This window comes from Pelodiscus sinensis, chromosome 17, assembly GCF_052426305.1.
Source record: "Pelodiscus sinensis isolate ZL-2025 chromosome 17, ASM5242630v1, whole genome shotgun sequence".
In the NCBI taxonomy this organism is placed as follows: Eukaryota; Metazoa; Chordata; order Testudines; family Trionychidae; genus Pelodiscus; species Pelodiscus sinensis.
In genome coordinates, this window is record NC_143068.1 from 32496217 (window position 1) to 32509392 (window position 13176).

General features: G+C 45.7%; 1 protein-coding gene across 13 annotated transcripts in view; it reads right to left on the reverse strand.

Annotated features, from left to right (window-relative positions):
• Positions 1–13176, reverse strand: part of RTEL1 (regulator of telomere elongation helicase 1) — a 118853-nt gene that overhangs the window by 73868 nt on the left and 31809 nt on the right. For all 13 annotated transcript variants that reach the window (XR_012896473.2, XR_012896475.2, XR_012896472.2 and 10 more), the window contains one exon: positions 2234–2308. Coding sequence is in view for 8 of the 13 variants with exons in the window: in XM_075900945.2 (XP_075757060.1) it covers positions 2234–2308 (75 nt within the window). In the remaining 5 variants the exon portion in view is untranslated. The remainder of the gene's footprint in view (positions 1–2233; positions 2309–13176) is intronic.

The following is a 13176-nucleotide window of genomic DNA, read 5'->3' on the forward strand; positions in this document are numbered from 1 at the left end:
TAAAACAGACAATGCAGGTGGGAAAGTGGCCTGACAGTTGAATGCTAAAATTAAAAATTGATGCCGGATAACGGGGAAGGAAAGTGTTGATGTTTGCAATCCTCAGAGTCTAAAGAAATGAGATCTGCCCTTCAAAGGGTCAGACCCTTTCCAAAATGCCTTCAGAACATCTGCAGGATGAAACACTCAATTCTATTTATCAAATGCAACAGGAACTAGTTTCTGCAAAGTCCTCATCCACAGAGATCCATTTATCCAAAATTAAGACATGTCCTAACATTTAGTATTACACTGAAAGGTCAGTGTATCCCATATTCCACGTATTTTAATACATTAAACTACATTCTCTTGCTCTCTTTTGATGGACAGGGTTTTATTGAATTTAGTGTGGGAAGAGAAAAATAAATAGTGCCATAATTAATGCAATTCTTTCCTGTGAGAAACAAGATTAACTTTCCCCATTGCTATGCAGGACAGTTCATTTCAAATCCTTCATGCCCCATTTCTTGCGCTAACTTTTTTTGGGGAAGAGAACTACTACAGATGAAGCATGTGTCTCTTGGTGGACAACCACGAAAGAAGAGGAGTGCTGTTGTTTTTAAAGCAAATGCACTCCAGCGCATGGAATCCCTGTGTTGGAATGAAGAGGATGACATCTAGCCACCCAAGAAATTAGTTTAGGAAAATAAGGCCTACTCTATACTTAAAAGTTAGTTCAACATAACTATGGCACTCAGGCATTTAAAAAATTCAGACCCCTAAGCACCGAAGCTGTGCTGACCTAACCCCTGGTTTAGATGCAGCTAGATTGCTGGAAGAATGCTTCTGCTGATCTGGGAGGTGGAAATCCTACAGCAACAGAAAAATCTCCCTTCCACCAATGCAGGAAGCATCTACCCCAGGGCCAAGCAAAATATGGCTGTCTGCTCCGCCCCTGCATGCTGCTGAGATCAATCAGCTGTGAAGGCCTGAGAATCTCTGAGCACAGCCGTGAGCGAGGAGAGGTTTCACGAGCTGCCCCAACCCAAGCACAATCTCGCAGCTCCCACTGGCTGGAAACTGGCCTCTCCCTCTTCCCCTCTCACTCATAGCAATGCTCAGAGACACACAGGCCTCTGCAGCCAGCTGCCCTGAGTGGAGTGAAGAGGCAGGGCAGCCTGGCTAAGGTTACTGCTGGACTGGTGACCAGGAGCCGTCCTAGGTAGGCACCTCCTACCCAGCCCCTGCCTCTGGCCCTCCAGCCCCTCCCCCCAATTCTCTGTCCCCCCGCATCCTGTACTCTTACCCCACTTAACCCAAACCACCTGCATCCAGACTGCCTCCCAAACTCTACACTCCAATCCTCTGTCCCAGGTCACAAACAAAATCCATGCACCCCCTACTGAACCCCTGCCCCAGGTCACAACAGCCTCCCAGACCCTCTACCCCCTACTATGCCCTTCCTCCAAGTCAGAATCCTCTCCTCCACACCTACCACCTCCCAGATCCTGCACCCCAATTCCCTGTCACAGATTACAACCCCCTCCCTGCCCTCGGTCACAACCCAAACGCCTATACTCCATCCTGCACCCTTGCCCCAGGTCACAACCCCTTTCCAGACCCTGCACTCCTTCTATACCTCTCCATCAGGTCAGAATCCTCTCCTGCACCCATGCCCCCTTCCAGACCCTGCACCCTCTTCTGCACCTCAATCGCCTCCCTGAGCACCTTTCTGCACCCAACCTCTATCCCAGACAACACATGCCTTCCATTAATATCCTGGAGGAGGGTAGCCCTTGATCACTTACCAAATTCTTGGTGTGCCCCCCCTCTCAACAATACTCCCCCCATCTGCACTATGATGTTACAACAGCTATGGTGCCACAGCTGTGCAGCCTGAAGCATCCATAGTGTAGAGATGGCCTAATTCTTTAACAGAAGCATGTGGCATATGAGTTTTCCTGTAATTCACAATCACAGCATCTCCATGCTTCCTAGGCTGTTAGGAGAAATTTAAGAGCTAAAAATAAGATGTTCTCTTTTTCCTGGAACTTTAGCAGTGGACTTTAACCCCACATAGTATGCAAAAACTTGACATCCCCTTGACTCCCGCCTGCGAGATTCTCATCTCCTGGAATCCAACAACATTCTTGGATGTTATGTAGTCCCCTCCACTGATTTCTGCACTGTCTGCTCTTGACTGCAACACCCCACCCACGACACACCAGAGATAAAGTACTAAAACACACCATACCTTATAATACTTGGATACTGACTGAATTGGCATGGAACTGGACGTGCCTTCTGGTGGATCAATGCTAAAGACAATCTAAGAAACAGATGGACAAAGCACAGAAAACTTAAAAAGATACCTCCAGCAAAATCAGTAACATGTCAAATAACTATGTAAAATGATTGCTGCTGCTACAAACAGGGATGTTAAATTTTGGCTAATCAGCTAATCGAGTAGTAGATGGATTTTCCATTGACTACTCAATTAGTGGATAAGGTGGGGGAGGGGAGACTGGGGCACTTGCTATCCCAGCAGCGCCTCTTCCTTTTAAACGTAGCAAGAACCCCACAGCTCTTACTACATTTAAAAGGCAGAGGTGCAGCAGTTGGACCAGGTGCAAGCAAGGACTGCTTGAGTCCTCACTCGCGCCATTTTCCCCACTGCTCCCCCCATGGAAACAGTGCTGGGGGGAACCGGCTTTTAAGCTGGCTCCCTCCAGCACTGGCTCCTGCTCCTCCCCCTTGCTGCCTCTGACATGGAGGCAGCAAAGGAGGGGGGGAAGTGACTAGTCAAGTAGTGACTTGACTACTCGATGAGCCTACGTATATTGGGTAGTCGACCAGTCACTTATGTCCCTAGCTACAAATATCTTTTCAGTATTTGCTTTGTATACTCAGGTGCTGTAATTCTACTCTCAAAAATAAACATACCGGTGAAACTATTTTTGACAAGCAGGATAAATAGGGCCATCTTCGCTGTAAATTGCAAGTGCCTGTGACACAATTAAGCAGAGAGGAAAAATAAATATTAAAATGTATAATCAGAACCTAAATGAGCTAGTATTTAAACATATAGTATTTAAACTGATTGTCAAAGATACTTAAACCATTGCATCTATTTTTGTGAAGAGAATAATAGCACCAGAGTACGTAAAACAAATATTTGCAAGCACAAAAGGATAGTTGAAGAACTAGTGAGCCATTTCCGTGAACAAATACCAAATTTACGCAACACAAGCAACACTGCATGTGTAAGATCTAGATAATACAAGTAAGGCATCAGTGCAGGGGAATGGACTAGATGACCTATGGAGGTCCTTTCCAGGCCTTCATCTATATAATTCTAGGTTGTACACGATTGAATGTGATTTTTTATTCATTTTATGAGTAGAAACACAGTACTAATACACATGCTGGCAATGATGAGGCAACAGCTGTTTTGAGAAAAATCCCTTTGAATTTCCAGATTTGTGCTCAAAATTTCAGCCATGATATATCACCTAACAATGCTCTTTTCAGAAAAAAAGCCTAGTAAATGCTGCTTTCAAACCTATTTCCATCTCCCCATTTGTAATTCACCGGGGTGGGCAAGGTGGGATCACAGATCACAGGTGGGATACAGCCTGCCAAGCCTTTTGATCCAGCCCACCCTGCTGGGACCCTGAAGCAGGCTTCCTGGATGCCGCAGTCAGAGGCTGCTCAGAACAGCTGGTGGCTTCTTTTAGGTGCCCTGCACCTGGTTGGGGGGAGGAGAGGCAGAGACTTCATGCGCTACCCCCACCCCCAGCCCAATCATCGCAGCACCCATTGGCCAGAAACCCAAATAGAAACACAATGGTGAAACCGGACGATGGGAGCTGCAAAGATTGGGTGGGGTTGGGGACAGAGCATGAAGTCTCCCCCTGCCCCACCAATGCAGTGCAGAGCAGCACATGAGGGAGACTCTAGCTGTTTTGAGCGGCAAGCAGGGAGTCTGTCTCAGGGTCCCCATTGGGCTGCTGGTCAGGGGCTGCCTAAAGTAAACGACTTCTAGCCAGAGCCTGACTCTGACACCCCATCCTCTCCCTGACCCTGCACCCCAATCCCTACCCTCCCTTCTGCACCCAACGTCCATCCCAGACTTTGCACTTCCTCCTTAGAAAAGTGCAGCCCTTGATCTCTTACCAAAATCTTGGAGTGACCCTCCCCTTCAAAAATTATTGCCCACTCCTGCACTACACCCACTATTGTATCTAAATGCCACATACAAATAAACAGTAGTATAAGCTCTGCTCTGAAAGGACTGTCCTTTTCCACTGTTCCTGGGTTTCATGTCTAAATGGAGATGCTTCTATTAAACTTATGGGATTGCAAATTCAAAGAGATGGTCAGCACCATTTCAATAAAAGCAGCTTGTTTAATAAAAACACCAATGTTTATAATGGCATAATTCTGTAAGCCAAGTTTCTTGAGACATTCGTAAGACATTAATAGTGCTCATAAAGATACAGTTTATAGTAAAAGGAAGGCATTTCCCACTACAGTGAAGAAAAAATAAAAGCAGCATTCCGTCTAAAAATTTTTTTCAACAAAGACAAACACCCGATAATCTGAGACGTTATACTTCCAAAAATAGGACTGTATATAACAAGGAAACACAGAGTGGCACAGAGAACAGGGCTCTGGACTGACTCAGGAAACCCAGCTTCTATTGCTGGTGCCACCACCCAATTCTTGTGCACCTCGGGCAAATAATTCAATCTCTGGGCTTATGTTACCCACATGGTGATTATGACACTTGCTTTCTCTTATAAATCACTGAGACAGATGGCTATAAAGTGCTATCGTTATAATAGAGCATACCTATGACAGAACACCCTTTTCACAGCGGGGCATATTTCATGCATATGCTCAGCTTTACAAACCAAATTTCTACTGGCTCAGTTATCTGAGGGACCAGAATTCAAACATCTCACTTCTAGAACTGGCAAAGGTGATGAGCTGCCCAACACTGGTCTAGGCTCCTCTCTCTATTTCTCTCTTTCCCTTTCGGGACAGAGAGGAGTGGTTGTGGTTGAAGACTTCACCCTTCCACACCAGGATTGGGGAGGGTGAGCGGTGCCAACACCATGAAGGCTCCAAGGGGATGTTCCACACTGGAGGCATAGTGCCCAGGGTTGAGGAAGGCGCCTGCTCCTCTATTAGGAACACTGTGACTCCATTAGGAATGTCCCTCAAAAAAAATCTACAAACTGAGCATTGGTTACTAATGTGCCCCTTGCCGAGACACCATAGACACCTTTCATGTGGGTCACTCATGGGCATAGGGCACCTGCACGAAACACAAGTTTTGAAGCTTGGGGATCTGGGCATGCTCTGTTCCTAGGCCAACATCTCATCCAGGACAACAAACTCTATGTAAACTAACTTATCAACTGGTTGAAGAACTATCTACAGAGTTGCTCAACTGAGGCAATCTAGCTATGATGAATCACTGGCAGCAAGAAGGAACTGTGGATGGTGGAGTGCGCTGTGCCTCTTGTACCATGTCATGTTGTTGCCACTCTAGGAGTTGCCAGAGCCATTCTCCTATGGATGCTGCTAGGGAAAAAAACTTCCAGCACCGGTGCACATGGCAAGTATACACCCCCAATGTGGGATGGACGTGAGCAATCACTCAAAGAACCTGACCTGATTAATCCCCACTAAGCCTCCTCTTTATGCTGAATTTCTGAACTGCGTGTTCCCAAATAGATTGGCTGTAAGAGAAATGAGACCCACTATTGGTAATGAGAGGCAGCCTCATTCATCCGCTTAGTAGGCTTTGAGCCCAGTGATGCTGACCAAAACCAAGACATGTTCATACCATCTGAGCAGGGTTTCAAGATTCAGGACAGAACTTGACCCAAATCTCAGTGTACAAGTACTTTGCTCCTAAATCTGATGGCATAGACAGAAGTTGCTTAAGGTGATAATGGCCCAGAGTTGGCAGACTGATAGGATCACTCTGTATCTGATCCAGTGATTTTCAACCCATTATGGACTGTAATGTGCAGCTCTTTTTTGTGTTATGTGTGCTGCATTTCTACAGTAGCTATACTAACTGTACAAAAGTGATAGAAATGTAGCAGTGTTAGTCTGGTGTAGCTGAAACAAAAAACAGGACTATGTAGCACTTTAAAGACTAACAAGATGGTTTATTAGGTGATGAGCTTTCGTGGGCCAGACCCACTTCTTCAGATCAAATAGTGGAAGAAAATTGTCACAACCATATATACCAAAGGATACAATTAAAAAAATGAACACATATGAAAAGGACAAATCAAATTTCAGAACAGGAGGAGGATGGGGGTGGGAGGTAAATGTCTGTGAGCTAATGATATTAGAGGTGATAATTGGAGAAGCTATCTTTGTAACGGGTAAGATAATTAGAGTCTTTATTCAAACTTAAGTGTAAAGTGTTGAATTTAAGCATGAATGACAGTTCAGAGGATTCTCTTTCACGTGTAGTCTTAAAAGGCCTTTGAAGCAGGATGCAGATAATCAAGTCGTTGAGACAATGTCCTCGCTGGTTGAAATGGCAAGAAACTGTTTTTCTTTGTGATCCTGTCTAATATCTGTTTTGTAGGCATTGATCCTTTGGCGAAGTGTCTGAGACGTTTGTCCAATGTACATAGCAGACGGACACTTTCGGCACATGATAGCATAAATTATATTTCTGGATATAATTATATTTCTGGAGCAGGTATATGTGTTCTTGATCTTATAACTCACTTGGTTAGGTCCAATAATGGTATCAGCAGAGTGAATATGTGGACAAAGCTGGCAATGGGGTTTGTTGCAAGGGAAGGTACCAGGGTTGGTATTAGTGTGGTATGTCCTGTGTTTGTTGGTAAGAATCATCTTGAGGTTAGGTGGTTGTCTATAGGAGACTATGGGTCTGTCTCCCAGAGCCTCTTGGAGTTTAGTATCCTGTTCCAGTATAGGATGTAGTTTATTGATAATGTGTTGGACAGGTTTAAGTTGGGGGCTGTAGGTGATGACAAGTGGTGTTCTATTGTTGGTTTTCTTGGGTCTGTCTTGAAGTAGTTGGTTTCTAGGTATTCGTCTGGCTCTTTCAATTTGCTTTTTTATTTCTCCGGGTGGCTAGTTGAGGTTTATAAATGCTTGGTAGAGATCCTGAAGTTTCTGGTCTCTGTCAATGGGATTAGAGCAGATGCGGTTGTATCGAAGGGCTTGGCTATAGACGATGGATTGTATAGTGTGTTCTGGAAGGGAGCTGGAAGCATGTAGGTAACTGTATGAGTCAGTGGGTTTTCTGTAGAGAGTGGTGTCTAATTTTCCATTGCTGATTTGTACTGTGGTGTCCAGGAAATGGATCTCTCGTGTAGAATGGTCCAGGCTGAGATTGATGGTGGGGTGAAGGTTGTTAAAATCACCGTGGAATGTCTCCAGTGTTTCTTGGCCATGCGTCCAGATCATAAAGATGTCATCGATGTAGCGTAAGTAGAGAAGGGGTAAAAGGGGACGGGAGTTGAGGAAATGTTGTTCTAGGTCAGCCATAAAGATATTAGCATGCTATGAGGCCATGCGTGTACCCATGGCTGTGCCGCTGATCTGGGGGTATAAGTTGTTCTCAAACTGGAAATAACTGCGGGTGAGAACAAAGTTACATAGGTCTGCTATCAGGTTGGCTGTGGTGTCCTCCGGGATAGTGTTTCTAATTGCTTGTAATCCGTCTTCATGTGGGATGTTGGTGTATAGAGCTTCTACATCCATGGTGGCAAGGATGGTGTTATCGGGGAGGTTATTGATGTTTTGTAGTTTCCTTAGGAAGTCAGTAGTGTCTCGGAGATAGCTGGGGGTGTTGGTTGCGTAGGGTTTGAGAAGAGAGTCTACACAGCTGGATAAACCAGTAGTGAGCTTGCCAATACTAGAGATGATGGGACGTCCGGGGTGTCCAGGTTTCTGGATTTTGGGAAGAAGATAGAACAATCCTGGTCGGGGGTCAGAAGGTGTTTCTGTGTGGATTTGTTCCCGAGTAGCTGTAGGGAGGCTTTTAAGGAGACAGTGTAGTTTCTTTTGGTATTCCGAGGTGGGATCAGAGGAGAGAGGTTTGTAAAATGTGGTGTTGGAGAGTTGTCTGGTTGCCTCCTGGTTATAGTTGGCCTTATTCATAATGACCACAGCACCCCCTTTGTCAGCTTGTTTGATTATAATGTATGATCCTGAGGCTGTCACATGGACAGCAGCTGTGTGCTGACTGGGCTTGCCCTGTGCTGACTGGGCTAGCCACTGATCTGCTCTTTGTCATAAAATAGGAGTTGTCAATATATTCATAATTTGGGAAACGCTGAACTAGTGGAAGAAGGAGTTAAGATACTGTGATGAATGAGCTGTCTGATATGTTGCATGAAGCTAGTTTTTCTTAAAAAAAAATACAAAATAGGAAACAAGATCATCCTTTCCTGACAAATTCCAAATCTGAAAGAAGGCAGAGTTTATTCAGCTGCCAAAGCATGCAATTCTTGGTAAAAAAAAAACAACACAACAACCTGATAAACAGTTATTGGGAAATTCACTATTACAGCTTATCATATTTCCAAGAATCACCGATGGGGTGAGACACATTTAACTGCTTGAATTCTGCCAAATGATCCAAGTAGAAGTGACAAAATGCATTTCACATAAGTCACTCAGACACAGCAACATTTCAGTATCACACCAGGGCTTCAAAGGAATGCAACAATATTCCATCGAACAGGATGTGTTAAAGCATAGTAGTGTCTGGTGTAATTACAGGGAATGCTTGAATCTACAAAACGGAACATTATTTCCAGTAAAGAGGAAAGTAAGCAACAGCCTATACAAAGTCTTTGGCAAGAAGAGAGACTGCGGAGTGACATATGTTATCCTCCCCAGATTAAAAAAAAATATATCTGCTGCTACTACATGCAGGCCAATACAAGGGAGCCCATTTGAATAAAAAGCCTGGGAACATATTATGGTGCTTTGGTAAAGAAAAAGCACATTTGAGTAGTTTATGCTGCTACCAAATGCAGAGCTGTGCATACAGTTATCCAATTCAATTTTCAGATAAAGTGAATTTCGTAGAATTTGTTAAACATTTCTGTTGCTCCCTCTGCTACTCCACCCTCCCAACAGCCAGCTTTCTCCCATCCCCCTCCTGTCTTTCTTTACTAGTATTTCTGGTACTTTTGCACTTCCTACAAAGTAAACTGATGAAGGGGGCTCCTAGAAACTAGGAGAAGTCCACAGTGCTGCAGTGAATGGAGTGAGGCAGCAGGTCACAATCAACTACAGCAGTCTTCAGGGTGACTGAAGTGGAAGGTGGGCGTAGGCCACCTACTGACTATACAAGGTCACTGGTTTCATTTATTTTTCATTTTCTTTAAGGGTCATTCATCAATCTGAAATTATTTCCTGCATCTTTATCTGGATGTCCAAATGTTTACCCTGAATTTATCAATGAGCTCTACATATTCACAACAGAGCAATGAGCAAGAATGAAGCAGCAAGACATGTATGAAATCTTTATGACTATTATCACCACTTCTCCAGGAAAATTAACAGGAAAATATGTTTCTGATCCAAAAGAAAAGGAACAGTTGGGAAAGTGCTCAAATTTCATTATCAGTTTTCAGGGAAAGGTTCCATTCAAACTGATATCCAGTGACTCAAGCAAGGAGACTACCCTGAAATCGAAGTCCAGAAACAAAGCGACCCCATCTAAAATATCACCAGTTGTTCCAAAATGTAGGTATTACAGTTATGATGCTATTCAGTTTGACCTCTCAGCTCTCTAAATTCATTGTGTACTTTGTCAATATAGTTAAAAACAAGCCTTTTAGCCAAATACACAGGTCAGCTAGAATATGAACTTCAGTTCAATAGCCCACAATATCCTCTGAGTTCTTTGTAACCACTTCCTTCCTCAAAGACATGTATATTTTCAATTCCTGTAACACAGGGAGTGTACTCAACTACGGTTTTTTTTGTGCATTACTGAGCTGCAGCTGTAAAACATTGTATAAGGATTCTATTTTAAAAGTTCCTGATATTCTATAAATAAAAAAAAACATAGTTAAGATTACCTACATTCTTCCCTTTCCCCCAGCTGCAATTTACTCTTTCAAGGGAAGATCCCTTGTAACCAAATACAGTAAAACTCCAATTGTCCAGCATCCAGTGGTTTGGCACGCCTGATAGAATCATAGAACCATAGAGCTGGATGAGACCTCAGAAGGTCATCAAGTCCAGCCCCTTGCTCTAGGCAGGACCAATCCCAACTAAATCAACCCAGCCAGGGCTTTGTCAAGCCGAGACTTAAACACCTCTAGGGATGGAGACTCCACTACTTCCCTAGGGAACCCATTCCAGTGCTTCACCACTCTCTTAGTGAAATAGATTTTTCCTAATATCCAACCTGGACCTCTCCCACCACAACTTGAGACCATTGCTCCTTGTTCTGCCATCCGTCACTACTGAGAACAGCCTCTCTGCATCCTCTTTGGAACCCCCCTTCCGGAAGTTGAAGGCTGCTATCAAATCCTCCCTCACTCTTCGCTTCTGCAGACTAAACAGACCCAAGTCCCTCAGCCTCTCCTCATAAGTCATATGCTCCAGCCCCCTAATGCTTTTGGTTGCCCTCCGCTGGACCCTCTCCAATGCGTCCACATCCTTTTTGTAGTGGGGGGCCCAGAACTGGACACAATACTCCAGATGTGGCCTCACCAAAGCCGAAGAAAGGGGAATGATGACATCTCTGGATCTGCTGGCAATGCTCCTCTTAATGCAACCTAATATGCCATTAGCCTTCTTGGCTACAAGGGCACACTGTTGACTCATATCCAGCTTCTCATCCACTGTAACTCCCAGGTCCTTTTCTGCAGAACTACTACTTAGCTGGTTGGTCCCCAGCTTGTAACTATGCTCAGGATTCTTCCGTCCCAAGTGCAGGACTCTGCACTTGTCCTTGTTGAACCTCATCATCAGATTTCTTGTGGCCCCAATCCTCCAATTTGTCTTAAGTCACTCTGGACCCTATCTCTGCAGCTGTCCTGGACTCCTTTCCCCTTCATGTTAGCATCCCAGGGGATTCTGCCCATCAGGTCTCTGAGGGTATGTCTACACTACCCCTCCTAGTTCGAACTGGGGGGGTAATGTAGTCATACGGAGTTGCAAATGAAGCCCAGGATTTGAATTTCCCGGGCTTCATTTGCATAAAGCCGGCCAGTGCCATTTTTAAATGCCGGCTAGTTCGGACCCTGTGCCGCACGGCTACACGCGGCATGGACTAGCTAGTTCGGATTAGGCTTCCTATCCGAACTAGCTGTACGCCTTGTGGAACGAGGTGTACAGCTAGTTCAGATTAGGAAGCCTTATCCGAACTAGCTAGTCCGTGCCGCGTGTAGCCGCGCGGCATGGGGTCCAAACTAGCTGGCATTTAAACATGGCGCCGGCCGGCTTTATGCAAATGAAGCCCGGGAAATTCAAATCCCGGGCTTCATTTGCAACTCCGTATGACTACATTACCCCCCCAGTTCGAACTAGAGGGATAGTGTAGACATACCGAGGGAGTCAAAATCTGCTTTTTTGTAGTTCAAGGTGTGTATTTTACTACTCTCTTTTCTTCCTTTGGTCAGGATCCTGAAATCTACCATCTCATGATCACTGCTTCCCAGGTTGTCACCCACCTCCACTTCCCCTATTAGTTCCTTCCTGTTTGTGAGCAGAAGGTCAAGCTGCGCACGGCCCTGGTCGGATCCTTCAGCACTTGTGTCAAGAAGTTATCCCCAACATTCTCCAAAAACTTCCTGGATTGCCTGTGTACTGCCGTATTGGTTTCCCAACAGATGTCAGGGTGATTAAAGTCTCCCACGAGAACCAGGGCCTGCGATAGTCCGGCACCAACTGGAACCCAGAAGTGCTCCAGCCAGCCAGACAACTGGAGCTCCTGTAAGCCCCAAGCGTGCTCACAGGCCGGGAAAGGGAAGAGGGGTGTGACGTGTCTGCTGGGACACACACTGAGGCCAGCCAGGGAGCAGGGTCAGCGAGGAACGGCGTGTCGAGGGGCGAACCCTCCACCGTTTTGCAGGGAGGCAGGGGAAGCCCCACGCAGCCGCCTGCTACAGGCCTGATGGGGCTGTAAGCGGTGGTGGTGGAGAGGGGGCGCGGCGAGGGGCGGCGCTGCGGGACCAACCCGGCAGCACCCCAGCTGCTCTGACCCACCATTTCCCGAAGTCCGCCGGTGCTGAAACTGAAGAGCGGCAGACTTGCGGAAGTGGCGGGGCAGAGCAGTTGGGGTGCTGCTGGATTGGTACCACAGAGCTGCTCAGGTGAGGGGCAGCGCTGCGGGACCAACCTGGCAGCACCCCAACTGCTCTGCCCCGCTGCTTCCCCAAGTCTGCCGCTGCTGCTTGCAGCCCTAGTTGGCCTGTCACCGGCAGCTGTGCAGGGCTTCCCCCACCTCCATGCAAAACGGGGGAGGGTTCGCACCTCGCCATTCCCTGCCAACCCGACCCAACCCACACACCGCCGGCCGCAATGCGGGTCCCAGCAGACCGATCACAGCCCTCTTCCCCCCGCCGGAGTATCTCCTGATACTCTGGCATATCCAATAATCCGGCACCCCCTGGGTCCCAAAGGTGCTGGATTATCGGAAGTCTACTGTACTGCTGGATGGACATGCGATTTGCACAACTCAACCATCCAGCTCCTCCTAGTGGAGATTAGAAACAATTTTCCCTTATTTCCTATTATGTCAAATATCAGAAGTACACAGCTGCCCAACTCTTTTATAGCTGGCTTCTGAATGCCACAAATAGTTCTGTGTCTCCTGTAAACGCACTTTAAGTCCACAAGATGCCAAGAAAGGCTGGTCCTCGAAGCTAAGAAATGAAACTCACAAACAGGTTTCCTTTAGGTACTATTAATGCAGTGAAAATTTAGAATTGTATCAATTTAGATGTTTTTAAAAGATTCTTATCCATATGCCCCACTGAATTACATAAGTAGAAGCAATTTCTCAATAGAGAAAACTAATCAAAACAGCCATATTCATACTTTAATGCTTACAGTGAAAGTCATGAAATCGCTGATGAAACACACTAGCAAACTACCTATAAGCCATGGAGACGCAGCTGTTTGAGCGGATTTGTCAGGTAGAAAATCTTCCCTCAATAG